This window comes from Mugil cephalus, chromosome 21 (genome assembly GCF_022458985.1).
Source record: "Mugil cephalus isolate CIBA_MC_2020 chromosome 21, CIBA_Mcephalus_1.1, whole genome shotgun sequence".
Lineage (NCBI taxonomy): Eukaryota > Metazoa > Chordata > Actinopteri > Mugiliformes > Mugilidae > Mugil > Mugil cephalus.
Window position 1 is genome coordinate 19,519,410 of NC_061790.1, and position 18,180 is coordinate 19,537,589.

Here is an 18,180-nt window from a genome sequence, read left to right on the forward strand (position 1 = left end):
TATATTCCTGCCCTCCCTTGGATGATATTTTCATGCTGCTCAGCATACCTTAACATTGAGTTCTTCCTCGATTACAAACACATGTCAACCTCTTGAGAAGAAAATACAGCACACTTGGACTCACTCTTCCTTCTTTTCATGAGTCGCGACTGGCTTTAGATGGCCTTTGTTTCCTCTGCTTTGTGTCGCATGTTGTGTCGAGTGGAAATGTGCGGGATATCTGCGATTGGGGTGTATGCAGATACATGCACGAAAAAAACATGTTGCTGGCTTTTAAATGCTAAAGAGGGAGTGAGCACGTGAAGCGGCAGTCCGTCAGGCATGGAAGTGTTGAATCATGAGGTTGGCTGCGGCAGACTGCTGGGGCTGATGTCAGCCCTGCGGTATGTGCTCACTGGGCTCGACTGTAAGCTGACCCCCCTCTGTTGTGTTTCTATTTCCAGGGCGTGAGCGGAATGTCCGTGGATGAGAAGCCTGAAGCCCCCATGTATGTGTATGAGTCGACGGTTCATTGTACCAATATCCTACTCTGCCTCAACGACCAGCGGAAGCAGGATATCCTGTGCGATGTGACTGTCCTGGTGGAGGGCAAGGAGTTCCGAGGGCACCGGGCCGTGCTGGCTGCCTGCAGCGAGTATTTCCTCCAGGCCCTGGTGGGCCAGGCAGAGAATGGCTTGGTCGTTAGCCTTCCTGAAGAGGTACGTCCATCCAACACTGTCTGTCACACTTTCCTCACAAACACAAATACAAACTCTGTAAAAACATGGTGTGTCCACTACACCGTCAAGCAAACCCCCAGTTTGTTTGCTTTTATCAATAAAGTGAGTCAGCATCTTAATGAATTACTGCCAAATGAGTAGGCGAGTTAGACAGATTTGTCTCAGGATGACGTCATAGCAAAGGGTACAGCTGATGAAGTCATAGTTGTGGTGACGAATGATGCCAAGAAAGGGAGGATCTTGCATGCAGTAATGTGTGCAACTATGTGTGAATGTGTGTGTGTAGAAATATGTAAATATGTTTTTCATTTGAAAATAACTGCTATCCCTAATTTGTCCACTGTTTTAGTCAGAGAAGTGGACAGAATGCAACGCTGAGGCCCAGGACTCAGCAGCAGACAGCAATGTGCCCAAATTGCACTTTTTTCAAGACATTTTACTTCTTGGAAGGATAGTTTATTAAACATGAACATTACTTCTTCTTTGCACAAGAACAAATGGAAAAAATCGTTACCTATAGGTTATTATGCTGTTATGTTACTAGTCTGGCCCACTCGAGATCAGATCAGGCCGACAAACCAAAATGACTTTGAGGCCCCTGTAGTAGGTTATCAGTGATGGGCAGTAGTTGGCAGAACATAGCAACATTAACATTTTCCAAACTCGACTAGTCCAGCTGCCTTCGTTTAACATCAAATCGTTGGAGGGCGCTCATGCGGAAACCTTGGGGTTTTGCACACGGCAAACAATGGTTTAGAGAATATGACTTTAACGTCATTAGAGTTGATAGCAGTAAAAGTTAATTTGTGGCTTGCTGCTAGATAAAGTCACAGTGAAAGGTGTGACAGAGTGAACGATTCTGCCTGTAGGGCTGTGATTGCCAATTAGCGCCTGTCAGCTGCCACTGCCACCAGTGCCAGCAGCACGTAGCACTTTTGTAGTGAGATTAACGCCACCTCGGGCTCGGCGCTCATCAGGTTGAGCAACCCTCCTCAGTCTTTGCTCACCTCAGCTCTCACACTGTCACTTTAAGCGGATCTCCTTCAGAGCTCCTCCACTGAACGCACTATGAAGGCAACCCCCCAACCCCCCTCACGTATTGATGTCACACACATATTGCTACATACATGTGCTGCTGTGAAAACTGGGCCACATCCCACATGTGCGGTGGAGCTGCGGCTCCGCGCTGGGGCCAGTGCGCATTAATAAAGTAACGCCTGTCAAACGGCCGCTGCCGCACTCAGTCACCATCAGATAGGTAAAATGAGTATGTTTTTCTTTTTTTGTTAAAGAATGACTGCAGGGAATGGCTTCTCAGCACTCAAAGCATCATCCCTCTCATCCACCGGCTGCGGCTATGAATAATGCATGAGATGTTGTGTGTTTCAGGTGTGAGATGGAGTGTGGAAAGTAACGTCTTTCAATTACTCTTCCTTTAATGTGCCAGAAAGAGACGGTTACTCCCATTGAGCCTTTTTCTCTTTGTCCAATAGTGTTCAATGGGAAGACATTTCAAACATTTTTATCATTTTATTTAAGCAGCACCTCCATCACATAATGAGTACATCGGCTTTATACTGTCACAATAGACACTAGCTGCGTCGTATTCAGGAAATCTAATGATGCACTGTAGGGATGTAAAATGCAGCAAATGATTATTGTCATAGGCAGTTAATTTCCAATGATTACTCATTTACTTTATGAAATATCAGGGAAAAAAACATGCATTACATTTAATCACTAAATATACTAATAATGTAATTCAATTTATAAATAATTTGTATATGTTTATATATAAAATGCACCATTATACAGTGTACAGCTGTACTTTTTATTATTATCAGTGGATATTTCAATTGTACGGAAAATTGTTTAATTTGTACATAAACAGCATTTTAGATGTAAGATGTTCATGTACAAATATGCTGTTGGTCATTGGTATTCTTCTGCCCTGTCCAGCATCGTAGTATCTTTCTCCACTTTTTAAGGTCCCCTGTCACCCTTTGCTTTCCGGTCAGTGACCAAACTCTGCTGACACATCCACGCCTCCAGTCTGTCTCCCTCACTGCTCCGCGTCGGCTCAGCAGCAGCCTTTAGCTCTGCTCCGTGTATGTAATGTTAGCAACACTCCGCTGACCCTCCCCTGTCTGGCTGTGGACAAGAATCCCTGTTACTGCCAGCACCAGCCAGCACCTATGCGTAACAAAGGGCAAATAAGAAGGGACTCGTGGCCGTTGACAGAAAGAGGGGGGAGGTTAGTACAGACGAAATGTGAAACAAAGACCACCTCCCCCACCACCTTCTTCACCCGCCTCTCGTGGCCTCGCCGCCCCTGGAGTAGTCCGGGGTGGCGGGGGTTAGTGACATCATCTATGTCTAATGTGATTGTGGGCTTGCACAGGGCCAGCCAGTTTCATCAAGGGTCTTTTTTTGGACAGCACATCAAGGGAACAAAACAATCCCGCTTTATCTCTGCCATGCTGTTTCCCCTGCCTGCCAGCAGGGGGAAAGATTGCGATGTCCGTGTTGTTTCTCTACATCATATTTCAGGAGTGTGAAAACAGGGGCTTCAGCGATGAGTGCAATATATATATATGCCAGGAACAGGATTTTCAAAGAGAGCCCTCCACTGGAGAGGAGCAGTTGTCACTGAGACAAAGAGAAATCGTATCCTCTTAGTGGAAATGTGTGCTAGATGTGACTCCTAGCTGCTGTGATCACAGCTATGTCAGATAGGTGTTAGTGAGCAACATGTTGTACTTTGTTGATCAGACACGTCGTCAAGATAGTGTCTTTATACTTACTGCTGCACACCGGAATATTAAACTTAGAAACAACTTTAATTAAATTAAAAAAAGAGTCCTGTTGACTGTGAACTACAGTGGGAATATTATGACTGGCTGGAAACGCTGACACCCGATGGCAGTGCAGACAGCGAGGGGTGGTGCATATCAGTCATTTCTGGTGACTCTCTGATTTTTACTCTAAAAAAAAAAATAAAAAGAGAGAGAGAGAGACAGGGCAATGCGGTGATTCAGCAGGCCGCTGATTCACAGACCTCAAACCACCTCCTGTTTGTAAGTTCAGATAGTCATGAGCTAGGGAACAATGTACATCTTTCATCTTTAAGACAACACGCACATACAAATGTATGTATTAAAAAGACTGGTGCATCCAACTGCCGAGACACTTAAGGAATCACTTTGGTTGATTGTGTGCCGGAGGTGTTGTTATTAATGGTGACTTCGGTGCATCCTTTGAAGCCTAAAAAGGGGTTGAACCCGATAGTTACAGGGACCTTGGCAAGGATTAGGGTTGGGGTAGATTTACTGGTGCAAAGATTTGAACAATTTTCCTGATAATCTTGCCAGTAGATTTTAAATTTGAGCCACATAGAGGGACTCACAGGACCAGAAATATTAAATTGATGATTTTCTGTACCTTGCGGCACTACGATTGTACAGTAGTAGTAGTTATTTAACTGAATGTAATTTATTTGAAAGGCAGCAGAAGGTATTGCTGCCTAGAGGTAGATAAAGACTTTATTTTGAGAAATGGTGGATATAAAAAGGCCTTGGATTCCTGTCAAATAAGGAGATTGTTGTTATGAAAACCAATTAAACAATGATGAGTCATGACAGGACAGTTTTTTAACATTCATTTAAAAAATGCCACTCAAAGCACATTTCAGAGAAGCAGCCTGAGTTAAAAGACTTTGATTGAATTCCACATAATGTCCACTGTCCCTGAAGGATTTTTCTGTGCACAGTTATGCACTTACTTTTTTGTTACGTTATTTTTATATATATATATCTACTGTTTATTTTTTTTTATTTTTATTTTTTTACATCACAAAAAAATGCTGCTTTAAAAGGGGTTGTGTAAGACTGTGTCAGATTGGTCCCAATGCGAGTGCCCCTGCATGAACAATCACACAGATACAGCCTGTTAGACAGATGGTGGTAGTCGAGAGCCAGAGAAAGAGCACTGTCTTTCTTAAAGATGGGGGCTTAGTGGGATATGGAGAGGAAGGCTCGGAGGGAGGACTGATGAGCTATACCTGAGCCTCTTGTTCCAAAAGGGGGTCTCTTATTTTTCTGCCAAGAAGACAAGGACACCTCTCCTCTGGTAAACTGACACGGTGCAGGGTCTTTGTCTGAGTGTGTAAGGCAGGCTGGTGGAGCACCTTGAGCACTCAGCCTGCAAGGTGACAGCCGGCAATGTGATCCTCCATCTATGCTCTGTGTATGGAATCTCAAAAATCCGACACAGTTAGAAGTGAATCCTCCTGCTAATTAAAGGAACGCACAGGGCTGTCTCACCCAACAGTGGTGAACAAACCACATTTTGGGATCTTACCTGAGTGTCTGGCCTGTCTGCCATGTTAACAAGCCCAGACATATTAATTGGTTTGATCATTTCTTTAGGCAAAAGCGGGCAGCCCAAACACAATCACGTCGTGTCTTAAACAGTTCAGAGATGAGGTCGTGTCCTCCCCAGTGTCTGGCCTGTGCTGTAAGCTGCGCTGGCAGAGGATTAGACATACACTATCTGATTTAATCCAGTGTCAGGAGGTTTACTTACCCACAGCTCAGAACCAGGAAAGTCTGAGCTTCTGCTGTCACCGAGTGTGACACTTTCCATACATTCACAATTCTCTCAACAACACAAGCGGAATCCGTGACCAGTGCCAACTACTTCTTGTCTCTTCGCACTTTTGTCACTGATTTTACTTCATAAGAAATGAGTAGAAAGACATACAAAATTGGAATATAAATGTAAATTGTTTAAAAAGAAACACCACTTACTGGTACTTGCTTCTGTATGTTATAGAGTTGTTGTCACCGCATTGTTAGCAAGGTAACAACAAAGGGTACCATCCTTTTCTCAGTGTAATACATCTCTAATGAAAGCTGCGTTCAGATATATAGACTGTTATTCTGTCTGATGGCTTAGTAAGCTACTCAATAATTACTTTAGCTGTCTGTGTACAAGACTTTCCTTTCCTTTCTTCCTCGAGTCTTACCCCGCTGTTGGCCTCTGTCCCCCCTGTACATTTCCTGTCATCTCCTCCAGAAAAACAGCTTAAGCCACAACAGCATCCTGACAGGGCTCAGTACAGTGGCTGTTTCATGTCTCTCAGAGCTGTGACTCATGCTCCTTATTGTTTGTCCGAGCACATAGAGGTTAATGTCAGGTTACTCAGCAGATCTGATGTTAAAGCATCAGCTGCTGTCTCCAGTGGAGATGGAGTATCTTTTTTTTTTTTTTTTTTTTTTTTTTCCTGGAGGGGGAAACTCTTCATTGTCATGCCATGCCGCGTCCTTATTAGCATGCATTACATGCAGGAATTCACTGGGGTACATTTGCATAAATTAGCCCTCTCCTCTGTGAAGACGAAAGGCCAGTGGAAGAGAATAGCACTTAGTGAGGGCAGAGGGAGAGTGGTGTAGCATTGCTCAGCTTGTTTATGAAAGAATATTTGGCAGACTTCATTCAAGTGTCATGCGTATTGTCTGCGCGTCACTGCCTTTAGTATCTACCCAGTCATGGTATTGGCCGTGCACTCCAGACACTGAGTGGGACTGTTATCCTAACATGGCCCGAATCTGTCATGCTGATGAATTTGTCTCTTTGTCTTAACTCATACAGTAAGTGTGGCTAACAGCTGAAATGTTTCAACGCCATTGCAGTCAGCTAATGACCAGGAAGCAGTCTGTGTATCCTCCCTGGCCTCCTCTTCTTCCTTTAACATTTAGTTTCCTGCGGCCATCACCCTTCCTCTCATTTTCCTTCGTGCTCCGTCCATCCTCCTCCTTTATTTACCCCCTCCCTCCGTCCATCCTGCATCGCTCCCTTTAGGCTTCCCTTCATTAGGGCTGCTGTGCTGGTTGTAACAGTGGAGTAATCACATATGGTGCAGGGCACACATAAAGATGCGCTCCCGCAGGCAGCAGCTGCTGATACTAGCTGAAAATAGATCCCTGGTACGCTCAGCACTTTTCCTCCAGCAGCTTTGCTGTTTATCAGCAGCTCTGGAAGCAACAAGCCGGCCGCTAGGCCACATTTAAGCTGCCACTGCCACACCGTAACAGTCAGTATTATAGGAGTGCGTGTAGTCTGCTTGGAGGTTTGTGTTCTGTTCTTTTTTTCCCCTTTAATGAGAGTAGAACTCATCTTACCATATTTGTCGCTGCTTTGGACAGTATCGTCACACGGAATACAATGCACTGGATCAACGCCTGCGAAAACGGAGGAGACATGGAAGGAAATTAGATTTTCCACTGTTTATTCCATGTTTTTAAATCATGAATCTGCTCATAACAACAAAAAGTCAGTGTGTAGTGTGTGTCTGGGTGTGTGTGTGGTAAGATCCTCTCCTTTCTGTGCTTTCTATGCTCAGACAGAAGAAAGAAAAATGCAATATTAAAGAGAAACTACAGATTTCCTCAAAATGAAAATAAAAAAGGAAAAAAATGAAAGTCAGGATATTGCTCCCTCTGCTATACAGTTTCTGGGTGTGTAATAGCAAATTATAGCGGTACTCCTTCCATGCAGAAATATGAATACTGTCATCTTTAACTTAGTAATATGATTGGGAAGATTAAAGATCAGTCTGCTGTACAGAAATCTGTGTGCACATGTCCATATTTGTGATCAGTGCTGCATCAGTAGTGCAGTGGATGTGCTGTGCTCATCACTAAAGCAGATAGTCTAGTCAAAGCCTGTGTCCTCCCCCCAATCTGTCACACTCAGACATGCTCACTCTATAGCAAAGGCACAAACACACACACACACACACACACACACACCATCCCCCCTCACAGATATGGAGTCAGCAGCTTCCTCCTAACAATGACTGATGTGCGCGATGCTGCTGGTCTGTTAGTCAGAGTGTACTGCAAGGTGCTTTACACCAGAGGACAAAGATGAGACGATATACATCATCAATACTTGGCTTTCTGTGATTATATCACATCAACAGAGAAACTCAGCACATGCATCATTGAAATTAACATCAGAATTAAGACAGAAGTCAGCCACACACAGTGTGACCACATCCACTCAAGGATGTGTTACTTTACTTCATGCGGCTTGGTCACTGCAGCTTTTGAGAGCTTTTCATAAATAAACAACTACAGCATTAAGTGAGAAACACACATTTATTTACAGCTTTGACATGGCTTTGAATGAACAGTGGTTCATCGAATACACATATGTGCAACTGAGGGGACAGTAGAATGGGTGATAGGTGGAATTAATAAGAAACAGATTTGCAGCACCACATTGAAGGAGTGGTAAACAAATGCAAAGGCCCTCGTACCATAGCAATTGTGACATATGATTATATCAGACCACGAATAAAACACCAAATGAAAGAATATCTTCTGGTAGAATGCTCTTCAGTGGAACTCCTCACATTAGGAATCATAAATCTAATCCATTAATGTCATAAAAGCATTTGATCTTATGACATAAATCTCATAACTGCTTTCTAAAGGAAATCTTTCTGTTAATGTAGCCATAGTTAGCAAGTACCAATCAGTATACTTAATCTAATGTCTGTCACTTCCTCCTTTTTTTCCATGGAACATGGGGGTTATAGTAATATTTGTGTCTATTATGTGATTGATTACTTTTTAGACCTATAAATTAAATGATAAATGTAGGAGTGGGATTAAATGGATAGGCTAACCTGTATATGCTAGTAAATACGGAACATATGTATATAACACAATAACATGTAGATGCTAAGTCCCAAAGGTTTGATAATGTCTGGAAATAATATTCACACAAAGCATACCTAAACTCCTAATTAAAGTGAAAGGATATTAAAAATAATAATATTATGTGAATTCTGTCAAATACAGGCACAGATGTGAATGAATATTTCTTTAGATAGAGATACATTTAAAAAAACAAAAAGAAAGAATAAAAGAAGCAAACTAATACTCACATATTCATCTCCCAGAAAATCTAAATGGCGTTCTACTTTAAATACATTCTTAGACTCACTCTGATGACCTCAAGCTATTTTTTGTCACCGACATATTTGTGTTTCCACATGCTAACTGCTTAGTTGTTTGTCCAGGCGGAAAAATCCGCAGAGCAAATCCTGTGGTTTTGGAAGCTTGGTCACCTAGGAGGGAAAATCCTGCTTTACTGTGTGACTGGCAGAGACTGCTGGACCTTTGGAAGTTTGCTGCAGTGCTGAGACACTGGATATTTAGGGTGATTTATCTCGTTTCCCCATACAAAGGCAGCGACACAATCTGTAAACAGTGGGCTCATTAAAACCTCATTGTGCTGCTCTTCCCCTACATCTGCAACCCTCTGTTAAGTCTTGTAAGGAAGGCTTTACATCATTCAGCCACTGAAAAGGTGCATTGTAGACAAACAATGCCAGTTCCAAAGTGAATCCATTGTAATTGCATCTGTGAGCGCACTCTGTGTGTAGTTTAATCCCATTCCCCAGGTGCACATTAAACACATTAATATGTTTGTCGCCAGAGAGAAGCAGGATAAAGCTGCAGGGACTGGTTGCTAGAGCCTGAGTAAGGTGATGAACGCAGGCGAGACAGAGACAAACTTCCTATTAAAGTCAGCTACTCAGACGTTTTTCTCCATGTCAGTTTGCTCAGTGACAACAGCAGCAGAGGGCAGTCTCGACTTCTGCAGGCTCAGGAGTTTACCTAATTATCTGGCATTAAGTCTAAATGGAAGGCTTCCCTCTATCATCCCGCGCCACATGGCCACAACAGGGATAAGCTGCAGTCTTACAAACCATTAGGCTTACAAGCACTTGACCTGAGGTTGCAAAGCATTGACACAGAAAGTGAGGGTGCATATGCCCCAGTCAGAGCCATTACAATACAAGTTCATGGGTAAGCAAAGACATTTTTTGACAGAAACTCCTAAGTTTTTTAGGATCTGGCTCTCAAACATCAACATTTTGTTCACAGAAGCAGCTTGCAGTTAACCAGCAAGTGCCAAAAGCTGGAACAGTATATGTGGTCCTGTTACTAATCTTGTTTACTCATTATGTAAGCAAACAGTTCCAGATTTAAATCACCATTTTTCAGATTTGCAACACTTTATATGGCATTTAAAGAACACTTAACTCAAAAAATTTGACTTCTGTTGTTAAAGCTTGGGTTATAGCGCAACTTCACTGCTGTAGATGCACTCGAGGAACAGTTTTCTTTTGGTTCTATGTGTATGTATATATTATGTGTTATATCTGTATGTATGTAAAATACTAAGTGTTCTTTGTGTTTTGTTTCAAAAAAGTATTAGTTAAGAATTTGTAATAAAGCCTTTGGAACTGTGCAGGGCATAAGATGCACGCTGTTTGTCATTGCCAAAATTGTAACTGATCATAAATGAACACCTGCAGTTAAACATTTTACCTCAAGTAAACAGGGGTTTTGCAATACTGTGCAGTGATAAGACTCAGTATTGGCAAAACCACGTATATGACCACAGAGCAGACAGTGGTGCACTGCTGGAATGTCTCACAGGTTGCTGTTATGAACATGGTCAGGGCAGACTGCATCCTCAGAGCACTAGTTCTTATTTACTGCTGTACAGAATGGTCAGGTCTGACCTGATAAAAAGATTAACCAGTACTTTACAGTGTTTGTTTATGGATGGTGGAGCTGTCGGCTTGTCTCACCACACTCCGAGTGTTCTGAACAATGGCTGTGCTGATGGTAATGCTGGCAATTTCCCTGTTTTTTTGCAGGTCACTGCCAGGGGATTCGCCCCATTGTTGCAGTTTGCCTACACTGCTAAGCTGTTACTCAGCAGAGAAAACATCCAGGAGGTCATCCGCTGTGCTGAATTCCTGCGCATGCACAACCTTGAGGACTCATGCTTTCGCTTCCTGGAAGCTCAGCTGCGTAGTGAGGAGGACAGCGTGCTGCTTTGCCACAAGGTGGTGACAGAGGCAAACAACTCAGAGGATGAGAGTATGCAGTCAGAGGTAGAAAGGCCCTCATCCCCCAGGGCACGGCATTGTGCAGATGCCTTCACCTCCTTTCGATGCCCTGATGATGATCGGCTAGCAATGGCAATGCCCAGTAACTTCACAGATGGCCGGCTCGACTTTGATCGACACGGAGCGTCAGACCTGCCGCGATGCCCCAAGTACAGGAAATACCAGTGGGCTTGCAACAAGCACAATAATGACACCTCCTCAAATACCAGTACCTCAGGTTTTCCAAGCACATTAAAGGAGAGCGTTGTTAGTGGGGCAGTGCCAGGTCAGGGTAGGCTGCCTTTGGCACAGATCAAAGTTGAACCACAGGCAGACGAAGAGGCCATTTCATTGTGCCTGTCAGGGGATGAGCAGGATGTCAGGGATAAGGACAGCGTGACAGCCATGGAAATGGATAACCCCATATCTGTGGAAAGAACCAAGAGAACCAAGTCCCCTACCTGTCTCCGAACCTTATTCAAGAAAGGGGTGGACCTCCCCAGTCTGCCCAACACATCACAGCAGCTATTCGCTAACAGACTTGTCTGCACCCAGGACAAAGGAAACTCTCAGGGAGATCATAAAAAAGACTTCAGGCCTTTCACTGGGGAGCAGGGTCAGTCTGTTTCATCCCCAAAGGAGGTGGATGCTTACCCTGCAGGGCTGTCCCTCAAATCTGCTTCCTGTGATGGAGTCTGCAAACAGGAAGTTGAGATAGACCGGCGTAGTGTCATATTTTCTTCAGGGGCCTGCAACCGTCTGGGAACGCCAGCGCATTCCTACCCTGGTGGGAACTCTTTGGAGATGGAGCTTTCTGAGCACATGACAAAGGGTCTATGGGCTGGAGCTAGTCAGTCCCTCCCCACCTCCCAGACCTATTCTCCCAGCACCACTTCCTCTGAGCCTTCAGTCCTGTGCCGCCCACGGCCCAACACCAGCTGCCCAGTGCCAATCAAAGTATGCCCACGCTCACCGCCTTGTGAGACACGCACCAGGACTTCCAGCTCCTGCTCCTCGTACTCCTATGCGGAGGACGGCAGCGGAGGCTCTCCCTGCAGCTTGCCCCAGTTTGAGTTCTCCTCATCACCATGCTCCAACGTGGCACGCTGCCTCAATGTGGACCAGCAAGAGCAAAGTGTGGGAGGGGATGCCCTTTTTAACCAGGTGCGGCCCAAGATCAAATGTGAGCAGTCCTATGGCACCAACTCCAGCGATGAGTCAGGCTCTTTCTCAGAGGGAGACAGCGAGTCTTGCAATGTGCAGGACCGAGGGCCAGAGGTGAGTGTAAAACACTGTCCTTCACTTGTAATGCACAATGTAGCCGTCACATGCAATTCCAGCATGGCTAATTATATTGCAATGGCCTGCTCTCCAGGTCTGCATTAGCAGTCATTAAATCATCATGTAATTGAAGCAGGAGTGTTCAGTACAAGATTTACAGCACCGCCAAAGGGCACAGATGTGCTTTGATATCATTAATCTGTTTTATGCACTGCTGGAGATCTGTGTAATGAGTCTGAATATGAGAGCCCAAATGCACTAGAACATTCCAAAAGCAGGAAGCTACGGTGATTGGGATGTTTTTACGACTGTGAATGATCATCTTTGTTGAGAATAGTATGTGCAAGAGAGATAGGCACGGTAGTTGATTGAAGAGTCAGGATTCTCTCAGGGTGGAATGGTTCTTTGAAGTTATTCCCTGTGTCCCTCTGCCACTGCCAACTAGGTTTCATTTATTTAATCCCAGCAGAAACATTGACATACATCCATGTCCATAAATATGCAAATGCTAATTCCCGGTGTAACCGACCCGGCCTGTGTATGTGGCATGTCACAAAGGTATCACAATCAAGACCTTAGAGTAGCAACATGGTATGGCTGTACAGTTTTAATGAGCAATGGATGCAGTGAGTTCCACTTGAGTGGACGAGAGGTTCCGCATGGTCTCATGATGAAACTATACCACAGCTCCACAGTGCTGACAAGGATAAATAGCAATCCTCTAATCATCCTCCACTAAGCCACCTGGGCAGACGTCCTCCAAGCTGCAGACTAGACGACTGTTGTTGTTTACCAGGTAAAGATCAGTGAGGGACCTTCTCAATTCTCAGGTGGAGCAGATGCAATAATCTCAAAATGAGCAGATATCCCAGCTGAGGAAAAGACAATAAAATCTGTTCACGAAAAACGACTTTGCTTGCCATTAGCAGCGTTTGTTCAGGTTAATGATTACAGTAGAATGTCCATCGACATCTGTTTCACTGACACATGCTCTTGCCTTCAGGTGCAAGACTCGCTTCCCCAGAATGTCTGTCTACAAACGAGCACTCTTATTTCTGGCTGGAGTTTGCTCTTGTATGTCTTCTCCAAACTGTGACATCATATGTTGGCTATTGCTTAGCTTGAACTTAAATCCTTTTGTCTTGAGGAGGCTCCATGTTGCCACCAGAGCCATCTTGACTCTTGTGATATTACATTCAGTGATGTTTGCTTGAGGTGTAGGGAGAATTATTTTTGATGAGCAAGGGAGGGCTGCTCTGAGTGCATGGGGGGAGCAAAAAAGAAGAAGAAAAAAAAGAGAAAGTGGTGTGTTGCCATGGTGACCGTATTCACACAGCTAGTCAGTGTGTTGCAAGAGTTGGAACTACATGACAGGATTCTGCTTTTCTGTGGAAAGAATGCAGTTCCGCTGCATGAACAGAACAGCGAGATAAAGAGGCTCAGTAGTAATGTGTAATTATTACCTTCACAGCCACACAACACACCTCACCGTCAGATTTATGTGCCCATGAAGGGCTTGCTGAATGTGCCACTGTAAATTATCTAGCACTAGGACTGATTTACAGTGCTGAGCTATCAACTGGGAGAGCAGCCTAAAAATGACATGACACAAGTCAGTTCTCTTTGTCATTTCTTTGTGTGGGTATGATTATAAATGCACGTGTCACCTACTGATAGTATATCCTCTGTCGAATCTCTTTGACTCACACAGGGTTATTTGTAGGCTTGCCCTTCATTATCATAGACTACTGATAAGATTTTTCGTTAATGAATGTTTGCCTGATCTGTGTGTTGTGTATATTATTGCTTAAAGTGGAAGTCGCAGAGAGTTAAGTTCAGTTTAGGCTTACTTCTCTTTGGCTTTTATGTGGTGAAAAAAATGCTCCCTCATGCTTTCTGAGGCGGTCTCTTTTTTTTCTGCCAGACCTTCTATGTATTTCGGTCATCCAAACAAACACAGTGATAAAGCTGTCCTCACTGTGTTTGCACAGCAAACAGCAGAAGGGAAGAAGCAGGTTGGGTAAAAATAGCTGCAGCCCAGGACTGGACACAATGAATCGCGATGAGGAAGGAAGTTGTTAAAGTGCAGGCCAGTGTGACTGAAGCACCGTTGTTTAAGGTAGCCAAAAATCATCTGAGGCCTCTGGGCGGCCCCTGCCCTGTGGTTACAAGCTGTCGTTGTCATGAGCCACTTCTTTGTAGAAGACTATCAGCATTTTCATGGATGAAGTTAATGCATTGTTTTTGTACAAATTAGAAAGTTGACGGGTCAGGGGACTGTCACACTGTGGCAAAAAAAAAAAAAAAATGGCTGCTGACTCTACAGTGGTATGTTTATGACTACAATTAAAGTCCTATGCAGCAGTGATGGGATTAAGTCACCCACTGAATTATGTTTAATTTATTATAGTAAGAGAAGAGAAAAGGAAACTTTTAAATAATATTCCAACAAAATTATAAAATAAAAAGTTTAGGATGACACAATCAGTGCTCGCAAGCAACAGTGTTGTCTTTAACAGTATGCATTTTAGTCCTGGGGCCAACAGTTAGTGTAATATTGTTGTATAGGCCTATAAAAATACATGCATATGTACAGTATATCAGTCAAATCCATCTCCATTTTGTTTACATCCACCTTCCCGTGATATGTGTGAGGAGGTGCATTCAATGCTCCCTGATTTGGCACAGTACTATAATACCCTGTAGTTTGGTTGTGCTATGTGAAATCAGGTTGCATGACACACTTGAGGTTGAGTTCTGAGCTCTTTCACATTTAACTGTTTGTAAAAACCTGATCCATTTACGAAAAATCTGAAGTATTTTGTCACTGAGGTTTTTCTGTTTCACAGTCTCGCAGCAGGACATTTGCTGCGGTGACACTATTGCACATATGCATATTTCCGCAAACTATATATAGAATGTGACCAAAATATGGAAATGGGTAACCTAATAATAAAGAAAATGCTTGGTTGTGGTTAGTTTACCATTGCACATGGACAGAATTCTCAGTATGGTTATTATAAGTTTTTTATTTGTGTTATTGTGACTTCATGGCTTAATTTTTGTGTCAGTTATTTTACCTGACCAGCTGTGTTTTGTCAGCCCACTAAGTATTAGCATAAGACATACTGTTGTTGGCTCAGCACAGGCTTTTCAGTCATGTCTAGCCTAAATTCAATGGCTAATATAATATTCACAACAATATGAATCCCATGAAAATTCCCATTCTAAGAACATTTCACATCTTCACCAACAGTGTCTCAATGTCTATTCCAGGGCTCAGTAAAAGGACAACTACAGGTTCCTCTTTGTTCACATGAGAACAAGATGGAGGACGGAAAACTAAAGATAAGCTCTACCTAAAATGTCCACTAGGGAGGAATTAAAACGCAAAATAAACTGGGATCAAAACATCTAGTAGTACATCAAGTATTCGTACATGACGCTGATCACATGTACTGTAATTCTATAATTACCTCATTAAAAGTAAATCCAATAGCAATAAGTCATATTGACCACACTCTTTGACCACCACATTTAATAGATATTGTACGACTGATGTCACAGTGTCAGTGTCCCATAGTGTTTTAGCTCCTAAAACTCATTAACTGTGTGCTTTTTAGAAAGCGCCTCAACAGCCTCGATTTACACTCTTTTGAAATGGATTCCCGGCTGAACCAGAAGACAGGTTTTGAGTCAGTAAGAAGATCAGAGTGTGGAATTGCTCAGGCCTGGTCTTATTTTGTGCAGCCTGTCAACAATCCCACCTGAATGTGACAGCGCTGAAGAAGGGCTCGAGTGCCGACACCTTGCAACCACCGACGATGAATCATGCATCTGTATGTGGCCGCATTAGTGCCTCAACCTGTCTCTTCTGTCCGCATGTGTCTGAGCTCCAGCGCCTGGTGGCCCCGTGGGCGTTGAGCTCATTCTATTGTGTAGTCTGGCCGCAGCGGTGAAAATATTGATCGCAGGGCATGTGGGAGGAATGAGGAAGCGGGCCTGATGCATGGCCACATGTTCTGTTTTGTTTTTTAAATCAAGTAGCACACAAAATAGAACGTGTGACAGGAAGTTAATATCAGTTCCTCTACCCTTGCAGACTGCTGGAGAACCTTTACTCTAGTCTAGATATGATGTGGCTATGGTCTTGAATCCGATGTGACATTCATGATGTCAGCTATGTGTAGCCATTTCTTTGTCATAGTGATAGTGTACGGATGTCTGGTGAAATCTTAGTAACTTTTGCCCTCTTCCATTCATCAGGCACTGTTGTTAATTTATTATTTTATAAGAATTATGGCTATGTTTATCACTGTTGGAACCAAATACATGTGATCAGAAATGGAAGTGAATGGGTATAGACTTGTTTTTCACACTGAAGGAGAATACCTCTCATAGAACACAGGGAAATGTTTGCCTGCTCCTCCTCCACCTTCATAATCTATATCTATAACAAGAGGAATGTGTATAACAAATGTACTATCGCTATCGTGAGAGTGTTATTTTGTAGGTAACCAAGCACACAGAGGGAGACTTGTTCAAACTGATCAACAAGAGTGCTGTTTACCAAAGAATTGAACTCAACTATATTTATTTAGTTTGACAAGAGCGCAAAAAATAATAAGATTCAGTGTTTCTTCATTGCTCTTAAAAGGCCTCTAGAGTATTTACTGCATTGCTCCAGAGTTCTTGGCAGAGTAGGACGAAGTCTGATTAAAGATGATTTTTTTTGTGCTCCTGTCTGTCTGCAAAGAAGAGGCTAGTGTTTGTAGTGCAGTATGCAGCAAACTGTACAGTACATGGGCCTGCAGGGCCAGCTGGGGCGCAGGAATTACTTTTTTTTTTTTTGCAGGGCTTTCCGTCATGTGGTAGTCCTGGAATCCCTGAGACATTTAGCTTCCAGCTACCTTACAGTGGTACTCTGCAAAATTCTTGGTATGTTGATTTTGGCCGTGTCATTAAAGCTGGGCAGCCAGTGCTGTGGGGTTTTTGCACTCACATTCCCAGAAATACCTTTGCACTAAAACAGCGTGCCCACTACTGCAATGTTTGTTTGTTTTTTAGAACTAAATGTGAAGGAAGTTCACCGCGCATTTCCTGAATTTAACTGCCCATTTGTTCTTGTATATTAATATGATCAAGCACAGTGCTGCTGTCAGTAAATAAAAATCAAGACTATTTACATGATGCTCAATGTTTAAACACAGTTAAAGTGTTTCATAACCTAGTACCAGGTTTATATTATTCATAATATTTCAGTGGGTGAGCAACAAAACAACATTTTGCTAACTATCTTTGCAACACTGGGGACAGTGCAGTTACCACTAAAGCTCTCAACATTATCCTTCGTATGGATCTGATTCCGGACATGCATTCATGCTGCTTTATAATCTTATTTACAAGCACACAATATGGATTTAGTTCCCGTTATATCATGAAACCTGCATGTAGACCAGTGATCCCTCTCAGTCCTGGCCATCAACTGAGCCGTCCCAACCTCAGGTCTACACCTGTGCCCAGTCTCACTCACACAGCAAATATCAGCAAGTCTAGTCCTTACCTGAAACTACTAAGTAAAGAAATTGGCATGCAGCAGCTAATTACGCGACACAACAGTGCCAAGACCATGCCTTATGGTTAGATTAGATTAGATTAGATCAGATTCAACTTTATTGTCATTACACACGTACAGGTATGACTCTGTGTCATCTAAAAACTTGATGAGCATACCATGCAGGAGACAGGTGGCAACTAGTTAGCAAAGAGGTTGCAATAATTTAACCTTAAAATCACAACAAAATCCTGATGATTAACACACATTGTCTTCTGTTTAATCCATACACAAACAAAAGTGTAATCTAATCATTTGTGGTTAAAGTGCCTCCAGCTATAGTTCCATTATTGCTTGGGTATGGGTTAAATAAAGTAGACACATCCAGTTTATCCATGTGGTGTGTTCTCAGTGCAAACATAGCTTTGTTAGCTTTACTTGCTATTCTAGCCCTTACACTGAATTAGGCTAGCTATATCGAATTGAAGGTAGTGATATGAGACTGATCTTATCTATTCATGTCACTCTCAGGAATAAAGCAAATGAGTGATTATCTTAAAACAAACAAACAAACAACGACAACAAAAAAATAGCTACATTCTCTGTGTGGGGCACATACTGCATCTATACGTTGGGCTATGGGTCAG

General features: G+C 43.0%; 1 protein-coding gene across 2 annotated transcripts in view; it reads left to right on the forward strand.

Annotated features, from left to right (window-relative positions):
• The window catches only part of bach2b (BTB and CNC homology 1, basic leucine zipper transcription factor 2b), an 81,043-nt gene that overhangs the window by 53,238 nt on the left and 9,625 nt on the right, over window positions 1–18,180 (forward strand). For both annotated transcript variants that reach the window (XM_047573213.1, XM_047573214.1), the window contains exons 2-3: window positions 444–698; window positions 10,465–11,976. In XM_047573213.1, coding sequence (XP_047429169.1) covers window positions 456–698; window positions 10,465–11,976 — 1,755 coding nt within the window. In that variant the 5' untranslated portion in view covers window positions 444–455. The remainder of the gene's footprint in view (window positions 1–443; window positions 699–10,464; window positions 11,977–18,180) is intronic.